Source organism: Vulpes lagopus, chromosome 2 (genome assembly GCF_018345385.1).
Source record: "Vulpes lagopus strain Blue_001 chromosome 2, ASM1834538v1, whole genome shotgun sequence".
Classification (NCBI taxonomy): Eukaryota; Metazoa; Chordata; class Mammalia; order Carnivora; family Canidae; genus Vulpes; species Vulpes lagopus.
The window spans coordinates 52,002,167-52,026,872 of NC_054825.1; the positions used below are offsets into that span (position 1 = coordinate 52,002,167).

The window sequence follows — 24,706 nt, forward strand, 5'->3', positions numbered from 1 at the left end:
CTTGCTGTGTGAGGCCTTCTGTGTCACGCAGTGTGCTAGCCCTAGGGTATGATCAAATAAGGGCCCTGTCATTGGTCTGAGTCTGCATGGCCAAGAGGGGAGGGAGCCAGCGGGAGCACTGTGAGGCTGGTGCTGAAGGTGGTGAGGAAAGGAGGCTCTCAGCTGGGGGTCTGAGGCCTTCTAGTGGATTTAGACCAGCACTGTCCCATAGAATTTTCTATGATGCAAATATTCTATTGGTTCTGTCCCATAACGTAGCCAGTAGTCACTTGTGGCTGTTGAGCACTTGGAAGGTGGCTAGTAAGTCATAGGAACTGAATTTTTCAATTTGATGTAATTTTATTTATTTATTCATGAGAGACACAGAGGCAGAGACACAGGCAGAGGGAGAAGCAGGCTCCCTATGGGGAGCCTGATGCAGGACTCGATCCCAGGACCCCAGGATCATGACCTGAGCTGAAGGCAGATGCTCAGCCACTGAGCCACCCACATGCCCGTCAACTTGATATAATTTTAACTTAAATGGCCACATGGGGCTAGTGGCTACCAAACTGGGACAGCACAGGGATATTCACTACAGTGACGGCTGAAATCTGCTCAAGATCCCCCGGTGATAAAAGGACTAGACCATCCCCAAGGGGCTCTGGCCATTTCTAGATGCCACACTTTAAGGGGGCCTTGCCCACCTAGAACTTGGCTAGATGAGAGTCTCCTGGCTCAAGGCATCTGAACATCCTTTCACATCACAAATGGCTGAAGGAGTGAAGGGTGTTTCACCGCAGAAGATGTTTCTCAGGGAACAACCCAGACCTCAAGTATTTGAAGGGTTGCCTATGAAGAACAAAACTGTCTTCTAGAGCAACACTATCCGTGGAAATATAATGTGAGCCACATAGGTAATTTTAAATTTTCTAGAGGTCGGTCACATTTATTAGAAAAAAAAAAGGAAAGAAACAGGCAAAGTTAATTTTAATAATTTTGTTTTACTTAACATATCTAAACTACTATTCCAACATATAATCATTATTTTTATTTTTTAATTTTTTATCATTTATTTATTTGTATTTTTTTTAAGTAATCTCTACACCCAAGAGACTGGTGGGGCTTGAACTCACCACCTCAAGATCAAGAGTCACGTGCTCTATGGAGTGAACTGGCCAGGTACTCCAATATAATCGTTATTTTAAAATTATTAATAAGGACTTTGGATTTTTGTGAACCAAGTCTTTAAAATATTATTTGAACTTGTAATCAGTATTTGAAATTATTAATTACTACTATCAATTACAATTTTTCCAATTTTTTAATTGTGGCAAAATACACATAAAATTTCCTGGGTTTTGGTTTTTTTATTTTAATTTTAATTATTTTTTTAAAGATTTTATTTATTTTTTCATGAGAGACACAGAGAGAGAGGCAGAGACACAGGCAGAGGGAGAAGGAGGCTCCATGCAGGGAGCCTGATGTGGGACTTGATCCCAGGTCTCCAGGATCCAGCCCTGGACTGAAGGCAGTGCTAAACCACTGAGCCATTAGGGCTGCCCTTAATTTTTATTTTAGAGGGAGAGCACACTTGTGGGGAGGGAGGGGCGGAGGCAAGAAGGGGCAAAGGGAGTAGAAGAATATCAAGCACACTCCTCTCTGGGCTCAGTTTCATGACTCTGAGATCACGACCTGAGCCAAAATTAAGAATCAAATGTCTAAGTAACTGAGCCACCCAAGCATCCCTAAAATTTAATATCTTAACCATTTTTTTAAAGATTTTATTTATTCATGAGAGACACAGAGAGAAACAGAGACATAGGCAGAGAGAGAAGCAAGCTCCCTGAGGGGAGCCCAATGAGGGACTTGATCCTAGGACCCCAGGATCACGACCTGAGCCAAAGGCAGATGTTCAACCACTGAGCCACCCAGGCACCCCTTTACCACTTTTGAAAGTATACAGTTCAGTGGTGTATTGATATTATTGTGTGAACCATCACTACCATCCATCTTCCAAAAGTGAAACAACTCCCATTTCCCTGTTCCCCCAGCCCTTGGCAACAACCACTTCATTTTCTGTCTCTATGAGTGTGGCCACTCTAAGTACCTCATCTACATGGAACCATCCAGTGCTTGTCTTTTTGTGTCTGGCTTATTTCACTTGGCATAATGTCCTCAAAATTTATCCATGTGGTAGCGTATGTCAGAATAGCCTTCCTTTTCAAGGCAGAATAATATTCCATTTTATGTATGTACCACATTGTGTTTATCCACTGATGGACACTCCAGCTGCTTCCACCTTTTAGCTATTAGGAATAATGCCATGCACACAGGGATACAAATATCTCTTCAAGATCCTGCTTTTAATTCTCAGGTCTGTACCCAGAAGTGGAATTGCTGGATCATATGCTAATTCTATTATTTATTTTTTGAAGAACTGCCATACTGTACATACTACACCATTTTACTTTCCCACCAACAGTACACAAGGGCTCCAACTTCTTCATATGCTTGCCGACACTTGTTATCTTGTTATTTTTTTGTTTTCTATTTTTGCTTTGACAGTAGCTATGCTAATGGGTGTGTGAGGTAATATCTCACTTTGGTTTTGATTTGCTTTTCCCTAATGCAAGTGTCTTTTTAGTTTACACTCAATCTTTGAACTCCAGGGTGTATTTTACACTCACACCCCGTCTCAGTTTGGACTCGCCACAGTTCAAGTGCTTAATAGCTGGCTACTGTATTGGAGTCTGTGATTCTAGAGGAGATGGGGTATTGAGTAGAAGCAGTGGGGCTTCAGGCATGTCTGTAGTGTAAGGAAAAACATTACAGTCACCTGAGCTAGGCATCCAGGGTGATCCGGATCCTTGGGATCCTTGGCAGGAATGGATACAAGGAGGGGATTGCCTTGGTGGCCTTCAGAAGCGGCTGTTGTTTGTGGTTGTTCCTTTTGAATGGCTGGGGCAGGGGAGGGGAGGAGGTGGTGTCTCACACCCCTAGTGCCACCCGCTCTGTAAAGGCTGTGTTTTGAATTCTCCATCCCAACATGCCCACTGATCTTTTTGTCATCATATATATCGGATAGGAATGTGGCCATAGTCAAAGAGTGGGAGGCTGGGCTTGGGGGTTGCTGCCTCGACCCTTCCCTGCCCCCCAGCGTCCCCCTGGAGCCTGTCTAATCAGATCCAGGCCTGACCCTGCCAGAGGTCCTGGACCAGGAGGAAAGTCCTCCCTCCCCTCCCCAAGCTGGTCTAGATCTGGCTCTCAGGAGACCCCCTCCCCTTGGGTGATTTATAGGGGGTGTCCAGGAGCTGTTTCCTGCCTCTTCCCACTCCCTTCCACCCCCGAGGATTGTTGGGCTCGCTCTGCCCATCTTGCCTCACCCCCGGCTGTACCCGCAGTGGGGGCAGAGAGGGACTGGGAGAAGACAAAGGTGCTTTCTTCACAATGGGCCCCAAGCAGGCCTTTGTCCGCCTGTCGCTCTGTCTGGCCCTCACACTGGAAGGGCCTCCAAGCCACTGCCCATTACCCAGCCTGAAGTGAGGTACCCGAAGCAGTTCCTGCCTAAGGTGCAAGTTACAGCACCCCCTTCATGGGTGGTGGGTCCCGCCATGGACACGATACTACCAACACTGGCCACAAACAGTGTCTCCAGCTGCACCAGTAACCTGTGCACGCCATTACCCATCAGACCGTGGCCTCCAGGATGACTTGTTCAGGGCTCAGCATGCCTCCAAGCTGCCATCCTCAGGCACGTGTGCCCATGGTTGCCCAGAAATCCTGTCCCCAGAGAGACATGATAAAGGACGTCTTCCCTCTGACTCTGTGGCCTGCTAGCACAAGCCAGGGCAAAAACCAACTTGTGAACCAAATCTGCACCACCTCAAGAGGTGGGAGGAAGCCTAAGTGGCCCCTAGAAACTTTCTCCCACTTCCTAAAGAAAAAAAAATGTTGCCTGTGAATGAGGAGTGGCTGCAAGATTGTGGGTGCAGACAAGGGCCTGTTCATGGAAGCAGTGGGAGTCCTGGCTGGAAGGGCCCTGAGGAGCACCAGTTCCCCTTTCTTTATAGACGAGTAGACTGGTGTCTGACACTGTGTACCCAGGGTCTCATGGCAACCCCCTTGGACATCTCAGGAAGATATAGGGCTGACCAAAGGGCTGGGTAGGGGTGTGAGGAAGGTGATGCAAGAAGGAGCCTCAGGTAGAGAGGACCACCCCTCCTACTGCACCCACCTCCCCCAGAGTACACCTGTGCACCCAGCTGGATTCCAAGGGGTGGGAGCCCCTCCAAGGCTTCTTATCTACCCTCAACCTGTAACATGGTGCCAACTCCCAACCAGTGAGAAGAGATTGGTCTGACCTGCAGTCCACTCTGGGGTTACCTGCCCTTGGAGAGTGACAAAGTGACAAAGTTGCCAGAGAGCTAAGGGACCCCTACAGAGGGCCTGGGCCTCAGTGGCCCCTTCATAAGATGAAGGGGTTGGCTTTCAGATGAGTGGTTTTCAAGTACTTTTTAATTATTTATTTATTTTTTAAAGGTTTTAAATTTGGGGCAGCCCGGGTGGCTCAGCGGTTGGGCACCACCTTCAGCCCAGGGCGTGATCCTGGAGTCCCGGGATCGAGCCCCACGTCGGGCTCCCTGCATGGAGCCTGCTTCTCCCTCTGCCTGGGTCTCTGCCTCTCTCTCTGTGTGTGTCTCTCATGAATAAATACATTTTAAAAAGATAGATTTTTTAAAAAAGATAGACACACACACACACACAGAGGGGCAGAGACCCAGGCAGAGGGAGAAGCAGGCTCCATGCAGGGAGCCCGACGTGGGGCTCGATCCCGGGACTCCAGGATCACGCCCTGGGCTGAAGGTGGTGCCCAACCGCTGAGCCACCCGGGCTACCCTCAAGTACTTTTTCAAAGGCAAAGCTGCCCTTCAAATGAAATGTTTGGCAGTTAAATAAAGCTGATAGACGGTCTGGTGGGGGGCTGCTCTGGTGGAAGGGAAATGTAGAGCCCTGGGCAGAGGGGGCTCAGCGGCATCCAAGGGCCTCCCCGGGGACCCTTAGGAGTCCTGTTGTCCACTGTATGAATGTGGGCTGGCTTCTTACCTGTGCCCACGTCCTGCTTGAGCCTTTCCCTCCCGGCACACCTTCAACCCCTGCTGTTGTCCCTGTTTAGTTTTAGGGGGAAGTGAAGGGGGTGAGGCGGGGTGAGGTGGAGGAGCCCAGACTTTCTCCATCCCCAGCACCCTGCTAAGAAGCAGCTCTTCCCCTAGTACTCTCCTCAGGCCAGCCTCTGGCTCTAGGCGCCCCTGGGGAGCCTAGGCTGGGGCTAGAAACACAAAAGGAGTCAGTTCCTTAATGAGTCGGCATCTGTAGTCAGCAGAGCCATCAGTCCCCGCCCCACGTCCCTGGGGGGCTGCAAGCTCTTCTCCAGCTGGAGTGAGGAGGGGGAGGTAGCTCCCCAGCTCCTGAATGGACAGAGCCCAGGGCGCACAGGCAGCCAACCCGGGAGCCTGGGTGCCCTCTCCACTCCCTGGGCCCACCTCCAGCCCTGCCCTCCTGGAGGTTGAGGCCTGGAGGCAGCAAAGGGGACCCGCCAGTGCCTTGGCCCCCTCTCCCAAGCCCCTGGGCTGACCTGCAGGTCCTTGGCCAAACACAGCTTTGGCCTGAGACAGAGCAGGCTGACCTCACAGTGCTCTCTGGGGGATCCTCTCACCAAGCCGGATGGGGACACCAGCTAGGGTACTTGCCTCACCTCCTGCTCAGACAAGGGCCCCCAAGGTACACTTTATAAGGGCTGTACCTACATGAGGACACGTGTGATTATCTGCACAGTCCCAGATCATACACTAGCCACAGGAGGTGAGAGATACAAATCCCCATTCACACCCAGCCACAGACACTCAGACCACATACATGCAGACAGCCACATCCTCCCAGGAAACAGCCCTGCACACATGTGCAAGGACCTGCTCACACCCATCAGCTGCACTCCCAGGAGGCCCTGAAAGAGGAGGAGGCAGGACGGGGGATTTTTATGCATGTTTATATTTAATGAACCACATGCAAATGAGATGGAGAATGCGCCACAAAAGAGTCAGCCCCCAGAGACTCTGAGAGAGGAAGGGCACAAAGGCTCGGCCTTCTGGGGCGGCCTTGGAGTCCAGAACAAGCCGGTGGATTGAGGGGGCCTGAGACGGGTTGTGCCCACCCACACCAGGGAGCCAAGGGCAGGAGCCAGGACGGGCTCCAGTGCCCCTGCTACCATGGGGGGAGGGCTCCTTCTGGGAGGGGAAAAGTGTCCCAGTTGATGGAGTGCCGGAGGGGAGGGGCTGCCTGCCTGGACAGATGGTGAGCCGCCTTCCCGCACTTGAAGCAAAGTGGATTTTAATGAAATGGCAGCCCTGGTGCTGAAGCTGGGAACCGGAGTGGGAGGGGCGCCTTCCCTGGGCTTATGGGGTGGGGTTGGGGATGGTGGGAATGACAGTGGGTAGGGACACTTAACCAGCCTAAAATGGGGTGTGTGTGGGGAGGCTGCACCACAGCCTCTCTACCCTGGCCTCTTCAGACCAGAGTTCAGAGCAGTTCAGATCCCCCAAAGGGTGGGGAGGGGTCCCTGAATATTTATGACACATTGAAATGTAGATTGTAGGTCTGACAGTCTTCTGAGAGGCTTGTCACCTTGGACGGATATACCACCCTCTCCGGGTGCGGGTGCATCGAGACGCTGCGGAAGAACTGGGGATGCGGGTGCCCAGGAAAGGCAAAAAGGCTGCTGGGCATGGGTAACCAGGGTCTAATGACTGGTGTCTCTGCTGGGCGCCACTGGACTGACTGCTTCCCCTCCCTGGACCTGCTTCCTATTCTGTAAACCACGCAGCGCAATACTCGGGCCTTCGATACCTTAGGGGGAATTTATACAATAAATCTGAAAGCAGCTAAAACAGTGAGGAGTCGGACTTGGGGACAGGGTTTTCTCTGGCCTTTGTGGATCACCAGCCCAAGATCTCCTTGTTATGGGCTTGTTGTCCAAGAATGTGTCCAGACCTTTCTCAGAGTGTCCCGGCCACATAACCACCCCTTAGCGGGAGAGAGGCTTCTTATGGTGGGAGGCGGGGTAAGCGATGGTGTGTCCTCACAAGCTGTTGCCCAGCATGTGCCAGCTCCAGGAAAGTTCTCAGCCCCCTGGGCAGATGAGTTCTGGGGCTCCAGGACATGGTACCGTGACACCCTCCCCGCCACCCACCTCATGCCTCAGCAGTGTGCATCTTCCATACACACGTCCCTATTCTTTACCAGCCATGTCGGACTTCCACGTGCACCCCCAGGCCACTGTGGGCGAGGAGGGCGGTGTGGCCCGCTTCCAGTGCCAAATCCACGGGCTTCCCAAACCCCTGATCACGTGGGAGAAGAACAGAGTCCCCATCGACACGGACGATGAGAGGTGAGCCACGCGTGGGCAAGCTGCAGGGAAGCCAGAGAGGCGGGTCAGTGTCTGGGCCAGGAAGGGCTATCCGCGGCCTCCAGGGTGGTGCTTCTGTAACGGCGTCGAGATCAAGCGTCCACGTGGCTGGTGGGGCCCAGACTGGAGGCTGGCAGATTCATCCGCAAGGACTGTGTGTGACTGCGGTCAAGGCTGAAATCGCCAGTTCCCTGGTGTGTGTCTGTGATGACGATGGTGACTTCGGGACAGCGCCTGGGTACCGGGCTGGGTCTGTAGCGTCAGCGTCCGTATGGCTGTTGGTGCAAGGGGTTGTGCTGGTGGTCAACTGTGCCCCTCCCCTCAAAAACAGGTACACACTGCTGCCCAAGGGGGTCCTGCAGATCACAGGACTTCGGGCCGAGGACAGTGGCGTCTTCCACTGCGTGGCCTCCAACATTGCCAGCGTCCGGGTCAGCCACGGGGCCAGGCTCACTGTGTCAGGTGAGCGTCTCCTGCTCTGACTAGTTCTGCCCCTAACCAGCCTCCCGACTTCTCCCCTGTTCAGCCAAGCCCTGGGGATTTGCCAGCCAAGTGCGTAGAGCAGCTTCGGAGCTCAAAGTCTGCGTTCCTTGCAGCGAGGGTCCGGAGGGAACGAGGCGGCTCCCTGGCTCCGCTCTACCTGGACTGGCCATCCTCTGCCTACCCTGGGCTCTCCCATTGCTGGAGGGCCCTGCGAGGCTGGGAGCAGAGGGCTGGCTGTGTGCAGGCCCTGGGGCCCCTAGCATCTCCTCTCTGCCCACAGGACTTGGTTTCAGGGCTGGATCTGGTTTCCTACCCCCCTTCCCCATGTCCTGGCTTGTGGGTGGGATGAGGTGGGAAGGGTCACAGCTGAAGTGAAAGAAACATGGCATCTTCCTCCCAGGCTCGGGCTCTGGGGCCTACAAGGAGCCAACGATCCTCGTGGGGCCTGAGAACCTCACCCTGACGGTGCACCAGACTGCGGTGCTTGAGTGTGTCGCCACGGGCAACCCGCGCCCCATTGTGTCCTGGAGCCGCCTGGGTGAGCCTCATCCTACAGCCCCTGCCTCTCCCACCCCATTCCACCCCCTGGGAGGGCGGTCTCATCACCCAGCTGTGGGGGAGGACTTTGAATCCTGTTTGTTCTCCATGGGGGTCCGTGCTCTGTGAGGCCTTAGGGAGGGGGTAAGTTTCCCTTCTTGGCAGGACTGGGGAGGTCGGCCTGCCCCCTACATTCTCCCTCCCCCTGCTCAATGGCTTAGCTCCCTGGGTAACCTCATCCCAAGCGCGGTCCTGCCTCGCTGCTGTCCGGCTCTCCTTCCCCGGGTCCTTCCTCCTGCGTGTCCCTGGCCTCTCTCCCCGGGCTGTGTTCCCCAGCAGCGCAGCTCCAAACCCCGCAAAATCTCAGCCAGTTGTCACACCCTGTCCCTGGGCCCCCCCAGTCTCTAGCCTGGCCCCCTAAATCCCCAGCCTAAATCCCTAGGCAGCTGAAGGAGAGAAAAGAAAGGGTGCAGATGGGCCCACATTGTCTGAGCAGAAAGGTCACTAGGGGAAGGAGAGTCTGGAGGGGATGGGGTGGGGTCGCATTCACAAGGAGACTGTGCCACATTGTAGCAGCTGAGTGATCGGGGAAGGCGGGGGCAGCAGGCAGGATAATGGAGTAGATTTCACCACTTCAGCCACTGAATGGGGAGCTGTCTCCTTGCATTCTGACTGTGCTAATCTGATCCTGGAGTGGGGGGAGGGCCCAGTCCCTGGGAGAGGCTGGAAAGAGTGGCCTCACCATTAGGAGGAGCCCATAGGCACCGCAAGGACCATCTGGTTCAGCATTTCCCAAAGGGTGATCTGCAGGGAGGAAAGAATGGCTTGGTGGTCTAACGTCTAACAACTTTGGGAAACAGATTTAACCAGCTTCCTTTGCTGCGGGACTTCTCAGGGCCTTTATATTAAAGAGCAACATGACAGTCCCCAAGAAGAGTGAAAATTTGAATGTGGAACGTTTTTCAAGAGAGACAAACCAGCCTGGGAAACACTCATCTAATCCACAGCCCTCACTTTCCTGAAGGGAAGGGACTCGAAGGTTGTCAGTGAATCCGTGAAAATGCTAGACTTAGAGCCCAGGTCTCTGCTGCTAGGCACGTCTTCAGCACTGCTCCTGCTTCTTCCACAACGCCCTGATGCTTGGGCGGAAGGGTGCAGAGGCGCAGACTGAGGTTCCCTGGACACGGTGGAATGTCCATCAATCTGGATCATTCACTTGCCCTCTTCCACGCTTATCTCCATGACCTCCCCCCTCACTCCTCCTCCCCTTCTCCCTCAGATGGCCGCCCCATTGGGGTGGAGGGCATCCAGGTGCTGGGCACCGGGAATCTTATCATCTCAGACGTGACCGTCCAGCACTCCGGCGTCTATGTCTGCGCAGCCAACAGGCCAGGCACCCGGGTGAGGAGAACGGCGCAGGGCCGGCTGGTGGTGCAAGGTACGAACCGCCCCAGCCCCAGCCCCGCAGCCCTCTCCCCGAGCCCTGTTCCTTCCTTGCTTCATCAACATCCGTGGCCCAAGCTCAGAGGCCTGCACTCCTCCTACCCCTGGCCCCTTCGTCTCCCCAGACCAAAAGGCAGTTCTCACCTCTCCCCCAGGAATGCGTGTGCTGAGAATAGGATCACATTCTTGGCTATTAGCCCCCCACATGTCCACCCACCCCCCAGTCATTCCCATTTTATAATCTCAGTTGCTTCCCCCAACCCCGTGCTCTTCACTTGTGTCCCTCTTGCCCACGTGCTGTTTTCATCCACACACATGTGGCACCTGCATGCTCACACCTGCCTGCACGCTCTCAGGTGTTTGTCATTCTCACACTCACACCCCAGCTCCTGCTGTGCATGCACAGGCGCAGCTGGTCTCTAACGCACAGGGTGGGTGCAGGGCCGAGGGGTGGTAGGCCAGTCAGGTGGTTCTGTCCATCCTCCTGCCCTGGGGCTCCACTGTCCTCATGAACTGGGCTGGGATCCTAGTCTTGGGTTTTCTGGGGTGGCTCCCCCGCAGAGAGCTGGGGAAGGGGTGGGAGGTAGGGGAATTAGGAACTTAAATGCCTGTTTGTTTAGCATTCCATGTGCCGTTAATCTGTCCAAATGAAAGTGATGGAGCATTTCATTTCTCTGGTGCTAATGGAAGCTGGAGGCTGGGGATTGGAGGAGGGGGGAATTGCACGTAGAGGCGAGGGGAGCTGGTACCAAGGGCCCATCCATCTCCTCGTCATTACCGCCTTCCGAGGTGCAGCCAAACCTATTAGCACATTTATTTATTTAACAATTTCCTGAACAGGGAGCTCAGCTTGATTGCTTTCGGATACAAATGTCAGTCTTTTAAATAGTCATTAAAATGGAGTCCTCTCCTGGGTCTGCCTCTCTGGGGCCAGCAAGGTGGGGCCTGCCATCAGCTCCTGGAGCCTGGGCCCCACCTTGAGGACTCTAAGGGGTGGACGTGTGCATCCCAAGCCCACGCTATCCCCATACGCACCCGTAGCTTCACTCACAGCTCTCTTGCCCTGCCCCGCCCCCCAGCCCCAGCCGAGTTTGTCCAGCACCCCCAGTCCATCTCCAGGCCCGCGGGGACCACGGCCATGTTCACCTGCCAAGCCCAGGGGGAGCCGCCCCCTCATGTCACATGGTTGAAGAACGGACAGGTGCTGGGCCCAGGAGGCCACGTCAGGCTCAAGAATAACAACAGGCACGTGTGTGGTGTGGGCTGGGGTGAGAACTGGGAAGATGCGGGCGAGGGGCCTGAGCAGGCTGTGCCCCTCCTGCCAGGAAAGAGTGCTTAATTAGCTCTGGAGACTTGAGGCAAGCACCAGCTCCGCTGCTGCCCTCCCAAGAGACCTCAGACTCGTTGTTTATCTTCTGGATGGGGCTCAGTTTCTCCATCTCTCAAATGGGGTGGTTTGGCCAAATTGCAGGGACACGCGGGGAGGAGGAGGGGACCGGACCTGAGGCTCTCCCTGCCCCTGCAGCACCCTGACGATTTCTGGAATCGGCCCTGAAGATGAGGCCATCTACCAGTGTGTGGCCGAGAACAGTGCCGGCTCCTCGCAGGCCAGTGCCAGGCTGACCGTGCTATGGGCTGAGGGGCTGCCTGGGCCCCCCCTCAATGTGCAGGCCGTCTCCGTGTCGTCCACCGAGGTCCGCGTGTCCTGGAATGAACCCCTGGTCAACACCAAGGAGATTATTGGCTATGTCCTGCACATCAGGAAGGCTGCTGGTGAGGGGGGCTCTGTAGAGCCCCTTCTTTTTATTCACAGTTGATCATCTCTTTCAATTCTGCGTGTCCTGACCCAACCCCTTCCCTCCTGCGTCCGCCCGCCCCCTGCACCCCGGATGCCCTCCTCTCACCAGTGCTGGTGGGACTCCCTCATGCCCCTGACACAGCCCTCCCCTTCACCTCTCCAGACCCCCCAGAGCTGGAGTACCAGGAGGCACTCAGCAAAAGCACCTTTCAGCACCTGCTGAGCGACCTCGAACCCTCCACCGCCTACAGCTTCTACATCAAGGCCTACACACCGAGGGGGGCCAGCTCAGCCTCTGCTCCTGTGCTGGCCAGCACCCTGGGTGAAGGTGAGGCCCGGGCCTGGAGCGCGCTACCACATAGTCTGGGAGTTAGAGCAAAACACCTGCATACTTGTTCAGGGTGGGCCTACACCACCCAGCACCTGTCCCCACCAAGCCCACTTGGAGAAGGGCACATCCTTTTCCAATTCTTCATGCAAGCGGTGGTGGCCAGAGACCTGCCAGGCTTGTGGGGTGGGCAGGGCGCAGGGTCACAGGTGGCAGGTGGCAAGCCCCCCACATCTCGGCCTCCTGTGCCCGCAGCCCCCGCCCCACCCCCGTTGTCGGTGCGGGTCCTGGGCAGCTCCTCCCTGCAGCTGCTGTGGGAGCCCTGGCCCCGGCTGGCCCAGCACGAGGGCGGCTTCAAGCTGTTGTACCGCCCGGCGAGCAGGGCCTCCTTCACCGGCCCCATCCTGCTGCCTGCAACTGTCTCCTCCTACAACCTCAGCCAGCTTGGTGAGGGGGACGCAGATCGCGCTTGGGGAGCCGGGCAGGGGTGCGGTGGCTGGTGCCAGGCGGTGGGGCACAGGGGTCACCTCTCTCCCTGCAGCAACAGAGCTGCCCCTGGGGTCTGGGGAGGGCACTCAGCACAGCGCTGCCTTTCCCTCAGACCCCACTGCAGTATATGAGGTGAAGCTGCTCGCCTACAACCAGCACGGGGAGGGCAATGCCACAGTCCGCTTTGTGTCTTTGAGGGGAGCATCTGAGAGGACAGGTATGTCGGGGGAGGGGCTGCCGGGCTCCTGCGGGGAGGCCAGGTGCTGAGGGAGGAGGGGGAACAGGGATGGGGAGAGGAGGAGAGTGTGATGGTGCATGCACCCCTTGAGAACACAGGCTTACACCTGAGTTGGAAGTTCGGCAGTAAAGCACCCTGGCTGTGTGGCCATGGGCAAGTTACTCCACCTCTCTATAAAACAGGGATAATAATACCTACTTTACATGGACCATCTCATCCTTACCACAGCTTTATAAAGTGTCATTTCCAGTATCTGGGACAAAGGTGGTAAAGAGACCCAAAAAAAGTCAGGCTGGGGTCCCATAAGACAAAGGCAGTGCAGACATGGAAGTGGGTACAGCTGAGGAAGGAGGAGCCCCCAGAGGCTGGGTGTCCAGAGGTGCTGCAGGCCAGGAGAGCCACAGCTCCCAACCTGCCCCTGCCCCTAGCCCTGAGCCCACCCTGTGACTGCCGGAAGGAGGAAGCCACCAACCAAACGTCCACCACAGGCATCGTCATTGGCATTCACATTGGGGTCACCTGCATCATCTTCTGTGTCCTCTTCCTCCTGTTCGGCCAAAGGGGCAGGTGGGTCTGGGGCAGGAGGGTGGGGGACAGCGTGGGGAGAGAGAGTTGGGGGCTCACTGCATCCATCCTTGTTTTTGTTCCTCCCCCTGAAACCCTCCCCCTAATTCTTGGCTCACCCCTTAGGGTCCTCTTGTGTAAGGATGTAGAGAACCAGCTCTCCCCTCCTCAGGGCGCCCGGAGCCCAAGGGATCCTGGCATCCTGGCACTGAACGGGGCGGGCCGGGGAGAGCGGGCCCAGCTGGGCCGAGATAAGAAGCGTGTGGATGCGAAAGAACTGGAACAGCTGTTCCCTCCAGCTGGGGCAGCAGGGGGGCCAGACCCCAGACCTGACCCCAGAGCCATGGTGAGTGCCCCCACCCTGAGCCGGCCTCCTGCTTCAGGCTCAGACCAACCACCTCCCAATCCTGCGTTCCCTTCACCTTGGTCGTCGCCCTTCACCAAGCTCCAGGCACAGAACGTATGGCTGGTGCTGCCCTAGGAGCGCCTGAATCAGGCAGGGGGGCCTGGAGTCCCTGGGGATGGGGCCCAGGGCCTGACCCTGTGGCTGGGGGCTCGTGGGCTTGACGCCGGTGTGACTGGCCCTTTCCCTAGCAGGATCCTGGGGCCCCTGCGCTGTGTGAGGAGACCCAGTTCTCCAGGCTGCCGCTTGAGGGATTCAGCCTTCTGGAGGAGATGATGTCAGAAGCCAAGGCCCCCTGCCCAGGCACGGCGGCTGCCCTGCCACCCCAGGATGCGGGCCCCAGCCTCCTCAGTGAAGGACAGGCTCCCCGGCCTTCCACAGCACCAGCTGCCCAGCCGACTTGCTCGGGACAGTAGCCAGTGTCTGGCAGGTGCTGGAGGGGGTGACCCCCCCACCCCGTTCTCAGGTCAAAGGCAAGATTTCTCCTGTCATGTGGGACTCAGATGGGGGCTTCCCAGCATTTCTGTCCCAACTGCCCCTCAGGTGGTCAAGATCTAAAGTAGCCTCAGCAGGGACCCCCAGGACCTGGAGGGGTTCCTGGAGGAGCCCGTCCCCCCTCACTTCTGCTTGGTGTCCACATGACTTGGAACTGAACTAATGTTTTCCTTTAAATAAAAAGAAGAAGAAGAAGAAGAGAGGACAGTGAATTAGACTTCAAAAATACGCCCCTGCTGTGGCTGGGCCCCTGACACTATCACCCTCCACCACCTTGTTTTCTCAGGATGGATTTTTGCTGTTTGGCTCTCAGTACCTACCTCAGCCGGAATGAATGTTCTTGGGGGAGCTGGGCCGTGGCCTTAGCCCCCCTACCCCACAGAGCCCCAAATGCACTCCTACCTCAAGCCCCTGTAGGGGCACCCCCTCTCCCTCCCCATATTGTCATCTAGAGTTTAAAAAAAAGAAAAAGAAAAAGAAAAAAAAAAGGCACTTCCCCATTTCCAGGTGTGAAAGAAAACCTCTACCTCAAGGCTCGCCGTCTGTCCGGGCCTGTGTTGTATCACTGGACCCTCCTCCTGCCCGCAGCCCTTCTATCGCCCCCCAGAGAGGAGGCCAGAGGCTAAGTTACCAACGGTGGGCCTCTCAGGACCTGCAGAAATAAAGATGGGATGAGTCAAAGAAAATGTGAAAAGAAGCCAAAAATTAGAGGAAAAGGTGTTCCTTGAAGTATAAATCGCTCCAAACCAGCCACCTTCCAGCACGCTGCTGCTGCACCTGGTCTCATCTGTCCACTCCCAATTCTGACCCCTCGGCCAACTGCTCCTTGACTGGGATCCATCCCGATGACCTTCTCCCTGCCCAGGCCTTGGGGGTGGGGTGTCACCCCACAGCCTGCCTCCTGTCCTGCCCGGACACAGAGCCCTGCAGCAGACTGGGCCCCGGCGGGCACCGTATGTGTGACCGGTGTGCACGTGTTGGATCGGGGGGTTCCCTGGCAGAGGTGGCCCAGCCCTCTGTCCCATGGGACGCAGCCTGCTTGACCCAACCCCTGGACAGTGAAATGACCGCTGTCTGCAGATGTGGCTGGAAGATATTTTTATACAAGGTGTGTTTAAAGATTTATGTTCTTGTGACTTCTTGTTTTTCTTTTTCTGTCGTGGTGTTTTTTGAAATACTTAAAGTAGAAAGAAGAAGAAAAAAACAACCAAGGAAACAAATACCTATTTTTGGTTAACTCATTTTTTTAAATAGAAGGAAAACTTTTTTTTAAAGGAAAAAAAAAAGATAAGTGTATCCCTTAAGTATGAGATTAGACCATAAAGTCCCTGACCCCCAACCCTCTAGGGAACCCCCCCCTTAAGTTTAGTTAATTAGATAAAGAAGGTAGGATTTGTGGTGTTTTCCTAGAAGACTGGAGTGTCCATGTGGACTTGGGAAAAGGCAGTCCGCCCCTCCTCCCAAATGCTGGGCCTATGCCAAAGGCCCTCAGAACTCCCACTCGGTGCCCCTTGTGTCCCCGCATTGGCCTCTGTGCCCCCCCCCAATCCTGCAGACCCCTCTCCCATGGGAAGAGTGGTCTGGGGTAGGAGCGGGATGAGGAGCCACCTGGCCTGACTTGACCTGACTTTTGTCACATTCTACTCATTTTGACTGAATAAAAGTCCTGTTGCCAAAGTGAACCTTGAGTATTTTGGTGGCTGTGTCAGGTGCTGGGGTTAGGGTGGCCAGCGGTGGGCCAGGCCGACCCTCACAAATTCAGAGCCCAGAATAGAATAAGAATAACAGCAGCCCCCCACCCCTGCCTGGCTGGTGTACCACTTAAGGCACCATGCATCCTGGGCCCTGCACACATATGGAGGTCCCCTAGGTCCCCACGACCTTTCTGGGGGGGTAGTCTAGTTATTATCACCTTATTCTACAGATGATGAAACAAGAGAAATGAAGGCTATGTTGAAAATCTCACAGCCACTCATGGCAGGATCAGAGTTTGTGTCCAGACCAGGCCATCGGGTTCCAGGGTCTGGGTGCCGACCGCCTCTCAGCACCTCCTTAGCCCGTAGTGAGAATCTGAGGCCAGTCCCTCGGCTCTGTAGTGACAGCTCACCCATACTGAGCCAGGTACTCTTCATGCATTGTCTACCAGGAAGGACTATTTTCATCCCCAATCTAAAGTTGAGGAATGGGATCTGGCTGAGTGTCTCTCTCCAGGGCATACAGCCATAATCCCCATCCGGGCGTCTCCATTACTCCCTGTCTGCTCCTCAGTCCAGGCTCCCGAGCCAGGTCTGGAGCTGCCAAAGCTCGGGATAGGCCGAGAGAGACTCGGCTTAAAGGTGGTTGTGCTGACAAAGACCCGGAGGTCTCAGAGGGCCTCAAGCTTAGTAAAAGGCAGTGGTGCAGTGCAACTGCTAAGAAGGTCGGTGTTGCCTCTACCGCAGAAACAGAGTCAGAGCTCCCCCTGGGAAGCTCTAGGGGGCTGGGCTTCTCCAGCTGTGGAGAGGGTATGGGGGTGAACCTCTCTGCAGGGGGATTCCACTCTCCCTGCTCATACTCAACGAGAGCAGCTCCACTTCCATCTGTCTTATATGTTGGGCTCTTCATGAGATTTCATTTGAAAACAGGGTTCTGGGGGTGCCTGGGTGGCTCAGTCAGTTAAGTGTCCAACTCTTGATTTCAGCTCAGATTCTGATCTCAGGACTGTGAGAGAGAAAACAGAGTTCTGCTCCTAAGAGAACATTTGAAAGCCCCTGGCCTGGCACTTGTGGAAGAGGTGTGCAGGGGCCATTGGGCCGAGGCCAGGCCAGAAACAGTGATGGTGTGTGGACGCCAAACTGAGAAGCCTGACGCACCGCGGAACCTGTCCTGAGTCTCCAGGGGAGGTGGTTGACTTGCCCTGATTTTCCCAGAGAAAAGAGCTAAACCCCAATATAGACCTAAAACCTCACCTTTCTTGACACAGAACTTTGCAACACAGGAATTCTTCGACGCCGCCAGCCATCCAAGGGCTGCCTGGGAAGGTGATGGGTTTGTCATCTGTTCAAGCAGATCCTGCAGCAGACAGGAGTAGACCAGGTGCCCCTGTCCCCTCCAAGAGTCCAAGATGCTAGTACCCTCCCCAGAGAGGCATCTGGAAACATTTAGAAACCACCTAATATGACCCATGTAGATGTATGCAAATTATACACAAATTACATGCAAATATAAGCAGGGCTGTTCTAACAAGGACGAACCAAGTGAAGGTAAAGGGAAGCAGGGTTCCAATTAGGAAGATTAGCAGAAATAGGCGTCAAAGTTGGGTGGGGGGTGGCGGGGGGTGCTGACTGGAATCTGGCTCCTGATCTCAAATAGTCCCATGGCCTCAGGCTGAAGACACTCGGCCCCATACACACGGTCTTTGGGCAGAGAGCCGCCAGGGCTTGCAACCTGCTCCGATTGTTAATGCTCTGTCACAAGCCACCCCTGACTTCGTGGCTTAATCTAACATTTATTTTGTTCATACACTTGCGGTTTGGGCAAGGGCTCAGGAGGACAGTTGTCTGCTTTTCCGGGCACCGACGGGGGCAGCTTGAAGCCTGGGGCTGGAATCATCGGAAGGCTCACTGGCTCTCATGTCTGGTGGCTGATGCTGGCTGCTGGCCTCGACACCCCCACATGGCCTCTCCCTGTGGCCTCGGGTCCTCAAAGCATGGTGGCTGGGATCCAAGGAGGACTAGGAGCCAGGCCGAAACTGCATCATCATCTTGAATCCAACTCCGGACATCACGTTCTGCCCACTAGAAGCAAGTTGCTGAGGCCGGTCCTACTCCAGGGAGGGGAATTACATTCCACTTTTTAAAAAAATATATTTATTCATGAAAGACAGTGAGAGGCAGGCAGAGACACAGGCAGAGGGAGAAGCAGGCTCCATGCAGGGAGCCCTATGTGGGACTCGATCCCGGGACCCCAGGATCACACCCCGGGCTGAAGGCAGACACTAAACCGCTGAGCTGCCCGGGCTGCCCCACATTCCACTTTTTGATGGGAGTAAAGTCAAAGTTATGGACAGATTTTAAAATTCTCCCAGGACCACTTCAGGGTACAGGTGGAGAACAAGTGCGAGCTGGGGGCTCCGTGGACCAGAAGCCCCCGCCTCACCGCCATGAGGGCAACGGCCAAAAGGGGCTGCTGCTGGGGCTGCAGGAAGACAGGGGCGCTCCCCACTCCTGCACAAGCCCCACTTATTATTGATGAAGATGACCCGGGTGTTCAGTCTCGAAGCCGCGGGGAGGCGGGACAGTCCCTGGGAGCACCACCACCAGCTCTAACCTCGTGGGTGAGGGGTGAGGGGCCAAGAAGGTGGGTGCAAGCCGAGAGCCCCACCAGCCTGGGTTGGTAGACCCCGGAATGATGTGCTGGAGCTGACCACTGTCTCTCTCATGAGACAGATGTGCCCACATGGGGCAGGAGTTGCTCAAGGGGACAGGGAAGTTAGAGGCAGGGCCAGGGCTGGCACCCAGTACGGCCGCAGCCCAGCTGGAGCCCTTTCCACTCACCTCAGTCAGACTCCCAAAAGTGGCCTGTGCTCCAGAGCCTGGAGGGAAGGGAGAGGGAGAAGAACGGTGGTGGGGGAGGGATGGGGAAAGGGGAGTCTGGATTAGAAGCAGGAAATGAAGGGGTGGGAACAACCAAGAGTGGTCCAGGCCAGGGTCACGGACAGGGATGTCTAAACCTCTGCTCCTCTCACAAAGAAGTTTATAGGATCTGATTTGGGAACTCTGTTGCTTCCCTGGCCCTCTTGGAGTCACCTGGGGCAGGAAAGGCGGGAGGAGAGGGGAGGTGGAAAGAAGGACTAAGGGAGCCAGGCTGACCAGGGAGGAAAGACCTTGCTCCTTGGGCTCGAGGGATGTACCTGGACTTGGTTCTCCCAAGGACACCGATGGTCACCCTGTGCCATGTGCCTACTGCCGCAGTACAGGGTCTGGCGCTGGCCCTCACTCCAAAATGTCCACAACCTGAGACTCCTTCTCCCCTGAATGCCTCTCATGTTCTGTGCTGCTCAGGGCTCTGAATTTACTTCCCTGCCTCCTGCTCTGGCTCCCCACTACATGAATTTGTATCCCCAGGACCCACTTAGTAACTGCTGAAGGCAGGCCTGCAGGAACAGGACCTCTAACTGGAATGCTGGGGACACTGTCCCGGAATCACAAAGAAAAAACCCTTTGGTCCAATCCCTGGCTACTATGGTACTATCTTGGGTTAAGTAACAGGAGAGTTTTGTGCCTGGAAGCTTGGGGTCACCTCTCCCTTGACTAAGCCCCCCAGATACTCAGGCTGAGACTAAGGTAGGAAGAACTGGAGCCCCAGGAAAAGGAGTGATTTCTCTTCCATGCCCTGCTCAGGTGCCACCATACAGAGGACCTTCTCTAATTCCAGCTGGTGGTTCACTGGCCATAAACCCTCAGGCTTTTGCCACCTGAGAGCTGGCCCAGAGCTCATGCTCTGTTCTTGAGAATGATGAGTGAGGAGCATGGCATCCCCTGGAGCTGGCGTGGTGGTCTGAACCCTGGGCTCAGCCATTTCCTAGTCATGTGACTATGAGCAGTTGACTTAACTTCTCCAGGCCTCAGTTTTCTCATCTGTAAAACTGGGATAATATGTTCCTACCTCAAAGGGTTGTTGACTCAGCTGGCTTCTTTACAGAAACTGATAAGCTAAGCCTAAAATTCATATGGAAATACAGGGAGCCCTGAATAGCAAAAACAATCTTGAAAACAAAGAACAAAATTGGAAGATTCACTTCCTGATTTCAAACCTTATACAAAGCTACAGGAATGACTATAACGACAGACATACATGCCAATAGGATAGAATTGAGAGCCCAGAAATAAACCCTCACATATACGGTCAATTGATTTTTGACAAGGATGTCAAAACCATTTATGGGGAAGACGATACTTTTCAATGAATGGCAATGGGACAAGTGGATCTTCCCCATGAAACAGAATGAATTTGGACCCCTTCCTCATACCATGTAAAAAAAATCACAATGGAGCAAAAACCTAAAAATGTAAAAGCTGACACATAGAAGAAAACATAGATGTACGTATTTGTAGCCTTGGATTAGGCAAAAATCAACATAATGCCACAGGTACAATCAAGAAAAGAAAAAGCAGATACATTCAACACCATCAAAATTAAAACCTTTGTGCTTCCAATGACGCCATCAAGAAAGTACCAAGACAAGTACAGGATGGGAGAAAATATTTGCAAGTCACATCTCTGATAAGGAATTTGTATCTAGAATATATGAAGAAGTCAGATTCTAGATAAAAAGAACTCAATGATAAAAAGACAAGTAACCCAATTTAAAAGTGGGCAAAGGTGGGGCACCTGGCTGACTTAGCCAGTAGAGCATGTTATTCTTGATCTTAGGGTCATGAGTTTGAGCCCCACATTGGGCATAGAGATTACTTAAATATTAATAATAAAAATGGAAAAAGGATCTGAATACATATTTCTGCAAAGAAGATATGCAAATGGCCAATAAGCACATTAAACAAATAAAAAGTAAAACCCCAATGGGATCCTACTCTGTTCCCATTAGGATAGCTAAAGTAAAAAAAGTCATTTGATATCAAGTGTTGTTGAGGACGTAGAGAACTCCGAACCCTCAGACACTGCCAGTGGGAATGTAAAATGGTACAGCTGTCATGAGAAGCAGTGTCCACTCCTCTAAAGATTGGACATATGGTTATCAGATAACCCAGCAGTTCTATTCCTCAGTGTACATTCAAGAAAAATGAAAAGACAAAAGTTTACACAAAAACTTGCACTTTGATGTTCATAGCTATAAGATTAGTGATAAATAGTAGAAATTATCTAAATGCCCCCCAGCTGATGAATGGATAAACAAAATGGGGTATATTCATATAATAGGATATTATTTAGCAGTGAAATGGACGAACCCTGAAAACATCATGCTAAGTGAAAGAAGTCAGTCACAAAGGACCACATATCAGACGGTTCCATTTGTATGAAATGCCCAGAATAGGCAAATCTATAGAGAGGAGAGAACAGATAAGTGGTTGCCTAGGGCTGGGGGCTAGGGGAAATGGGGAGTCACTGCTAACGGGCACAGGTTTTCTTTTTGGGGTGAGGAAAATGTTTTAAAATTGGTTGTGGGGATCCCTGGGTGGCTCAGCGGTTTGGCACCTGCCTTTGGCCCAGGGTGTGATCCTGGAGTCCCGGGATCGAGTCCCATGTCGGGATCCCTGCATGGAGCCTGCTTCTTCTCTGTGTCTCTGCCTCTGTGTGTGTGTGTGTGTGTGTCTCTCATGAATAAATAAATTAAAAATCTTAAAAAAATAAATAAAAATAAAATTGGTTGTGATGGTGGTTACACAACTCTCCGAATATACTAAGAACTACTAAATTGCCCACTGTAACGGATAAGTTGTATGGTATATAAATTACATCTCGATAAACTGTCATTAAAAAAGAAAAAAGTAGCTGGGGGCACCTGGGTGGCTCAGTCGGTTGAGCATCTGACTCTTGGCTTCAGCTTGGGTCATGATCTCAGGGTGGTGGGACTGAGCCCGGTGTGGGGCTCTGCGCTCAGTGGGGAGTCCGCCAGAGATTAGCTCTCTCCCTCTGCCCCTCCCCCTGCTCCCTCTCTAAAAATAAATAAATCTTTTTTTAATTTTATTTATTTATTTATTTATATTTATGATAGTCACAGACAGAGAGAGAGAGGCAGAGACACAGGCAGAGGGAGAAGCAGGCTCCATGCACCAGGAGCCCGATGTGGGATTCAATCCCGGGTCTCCAGGATCGCACCCTGGGCCAAAGGCAGGCGCCAAACCGTTGCGCCACCCAGGGATCCCAAAATAAATAAATCTTAAAATTAAAATGAAAACATTTCTAAAAAGAGGCTGAAAAGACTCAATGAATTCATAATGAGGAAAGTATGCAGTTTGTGTTCGAATGATCCCATTGTCACAGGCAGAGAAATTGGGGTGGGCAGGGCAAGGTGACCCAAAGTGGGAGGTGAAGAGTGGGATCAAGAAGAAAGCAAGAGGGTCACCCGCGTGGCTCAGGGGTTAAGCGTCTGCCTTTGGCCCAGGGCGTGATCCTGGAGTCCCCGCATCTGGCTCCCTGCAGGGAGCCTGCTCCCTCTGCCTGTGTCTCTGCCTCTCTGGGTCTTTCATGAATGAATAAATAAAATCAAATAAAGAAGAAGAATGCAAGGTCGGGCAGCCCGGGTGGCTCAGCAGTTTAGCGCCGCCTTCAGCCCAGGGCCTGATCCTGGGTCCCAGGATCAAGTCCCACGTCAGGCTCCCTGCATGGAGCCTGCTTCTCCCTCTGCCTGTGTCTCTGCCTCTCTCTCTCTGTGTCTCTCATGAATAAATAAATAAAATCTTTAAAAAAAAGAAGAAGAAAGCAAGCTCAAGGGGACCTCTGCCCCTGGCCAGGCCTCCTACAGCGGAGGGGGACTCTGGACGCAGGTTTCCAGCCTGGAAGCCCCCCTTCCCGGGGAGGAGGGTCGTGACCAGAGGGCTTTGCTGCCACCCTGTGGACTTGGCTCCGCTCGGCTCTGGGGACTGAGGATTGCCGCTAGCGGCTGAGGTGCCGGGCCCACACCTGAGGGGCAGACCAGGCCCTCAGCAGGGCGGCAGCACAGGCTTGAACACAATCACTGCCAGCCAGCCCGCCAGCCTAACGTGTCCTCGGACGGACGGTGGCAGCAACAAGCTGCGGGAACAGAAGGAAACGCAGCTCCTAGGAGTCGGGATTAAGGAGGCCTTGGAGGAAGGGGCGGGGAGGGCTCTGAGGCATGAAAGGGCACCTGGGACCTGCACCTGCACCTCGGAGCAGCCAGGAAGCTCTCATCTGCTGCACGGGGCTTGGCACTTAATAGATGCTCGAGAAAGAGCCGAGTGAACGGTTACGAGATTTCCAGAGCGGGCGCTGTTTTGCACAGGCTGAGGGGTCTGAGGAAAGCTTGATGTGGCCTTCCGGGTGGAAAGGGAGCCAGCCAGAGGGCCGGAGAGCCAGGGGCTTCCTGGGGAAGGGAAAGAGCCTTCCTGGAGTCCTGAGTGCCCCGGGTTAAAGACATACCTCTGGGGATCCCTGGGTGTCTCAGTGGTTTAGCATCTGCCTTCGGCCCAGGGCGTGATCCTGGAGTCCCGGGATTGAGCCTGCTTCTCCCTCTGCCTGTGTCTCTGCCTGTCTCTCTCTCTCTCTCTCTCTCTCTCTCTCTCTCTCTCTCTCTGTCTCTCATGAATAAATAAATAAAATCTTAAAAAAAAAAAAAAAAAGACGATACCTCTCTTACCGCTTCCGGTGGCTACTGTGGAACACCTCCACGTTCCCCATCTGAGTCTTCTCAAAGCCTTGCGGTGGGCAGGCAGGGCCCCTCCGTCATCCCTTCATCTAGGGGAGGAAACCGAGGCCCAGGGAAGCAGGGTCTGGAGCTGGAGCTGCGGCTGGAACGTGGGCCTCCTGTGCTGAGGCCGTGCTGTCTGCTGACTTGCTGTCTGTGTGCTGAGGAGGAGGGGGCAGGGGAACGTGGGGAGCGAAGGGAATGGTCTAAACTGGCTCAGATGAAGTCTTTCTTTCTGAACGTTGAGGAGAGACCCAGAAATGTCAGACCCTGGAGTAGGGAGGGTGGAAGAAGTTGGGCATGTCCTAAAATGCAGGTTGCATCCGGAACCTGCCATAGCTTCTCGCTGCTCCCAGGGCAGTACAGCAGCTTTGAGCTGGCATTCAGGGTCCCCTCCCAAGAGGCAGTGGCATCCAGGGGCTCAGAGCCCAGGCGTGGATTGAAATCCCCCCTCAGCCGCTGTCCTGCTACGTGACCAGGACTATCCCTGAACCCCTGGTACCACTGCCTCCTCTAGAAACCATGGATGAGGACAGCACCTACCTTGCGTGCTGTGAGCAGTAAACGTCAGCTGTGGAAGGCAGCCAAGACCATGCTTGCTCCTCTTCTTGTTCAGAACAGAGCCTAATTCTTGGCTCCTGGCGCTGAGTCCAATCCGGAGCTGGGCTCCGGGCTTCTCCAGACACGCCAGGCACAGTGGGGCCTCCTTCAGCCTGGAGGGGGACCAACCATCGGCCCCTTCTTTCCCAGATCCCTTCCCACAACCCCGCCCCCCCATGTCTTCCCTGATCCCTCCAATTAGAACCGCTTCTGCTTTGGCCCTTCCTCTGCACCTCGCTTAACCCTCTCATACAGGACTACTTCCTTCTGCAGCAAATATGCGCCACGGGTCTGTCATCCCTGCTTGGGGCCTTGGCAAGCGAGCGTCCTAAGGACGAGCCTGGTATCTTCTCCCCTTGGAGCCTAGGAGCTGCCCAGAGTGGACGCGGAGCAGCACCGACACCCAGACCCCCAGACCCCCAGGCGCTGGTGGAAAGCAAGAAGGCAGGGGAGCAAAGCTGAAGGGGGTGGTGGGGAGGAAAGGGGAGGAAGACGGGAAGCCAAGGAAGACTGTGGAGCAGCC

General features: G+C 54.2%; 1 protein-coding gene and 1 long non-coding RNA gene across 10 annotated transcripts in view; one reads left to right on the forward strand and one right to left on the reverse strand.

Moving 5' to 3' along the window:
- The window catches only part of IGDCC3 (immunoglobulin superfamily DCC subclass member 3), a 43,516-nt gene extending 26,344 nt beyond the window's left edge, over positions 1-17,172 (forward strand). For 3 of the 5 annotated variants that reach the window (XM_041744921.1, XM_041744919.1, XM_041744920.1), the window contains exons 3-14: positions 7,279-7,423; positions 7,773-7,903; positions 8,325-8,462; positions 9,741-9,899; positions 10,984-11,149; positions 11,430-11,677; positions 11,866-12,030; positions 12,286-12,477; positions 12,632-12,736; positions 13,186-13,324; positions 13,448-13,667; positions 13,916-15,901. In XM_041744921.1, coding sequence (XP_041600855.1) covers positions 7,279-7,423; positions 7,773-7,903; positions 8,325-8,462; positions 9,741-9,899; positions 10,984-11,149; positions 11,430-11,677; positions 11,866-12,030; positions 12,286-12,477; positions 12,632-12,736; positions 13,186-13,324; positions 13,448-13,667; positions 13,916-14,140 — 2,033 coding nt within the window. In that variant the 3' untranslated portion in view covers positions 14,141-15,901. Of the gene's footprint in view, positions 1-7,278; positions 7,424-7,772; positions 7,904-8,324; positions 8,463-9,740; positions 9,900-10,983; positions 11,150-11,429; positions 11,678-11,865; positions 12,031-12,285; positions 12,478-12,631; positions 12,737-13,185; positions 13,325-13,447; positions 13,668-13,915; positions 15,902-16,143; positions 16,225-16,899 lie in introns of those variants that run through there. The other 2 variants (XR_005986171.1, XR_005986172.1) reach the window with 2 other exon arrangements.
- LOC121484997 lies at positions 13,172-24,320 on the reverse strand. 5 transcript variants are annotated; one of them, XR_005986173.1, is made up of 5 exons: positions 24,127-24,320; positions 23,527-23,633; positions 17,168-18,021; positions 14,747-14,871; positions 13,172-13,304 (listed from the first exon to the last, which is right to left on the reverse strand). It is a non-coding gene; the product is annotated as an uncharacterized LOC121484997 (long non-coding RNA). The 5 variants fall into 5 exon arrangements; XR_005986176.1 differs by having other exon boundaries at positions 17,168-18,049; XR_005986174.1 differs by having other exon boundaries at positions 23,527-23,744.
- Between the last annotated feature and the right edge of the window lie 386 nt (positions 24,321-24,706).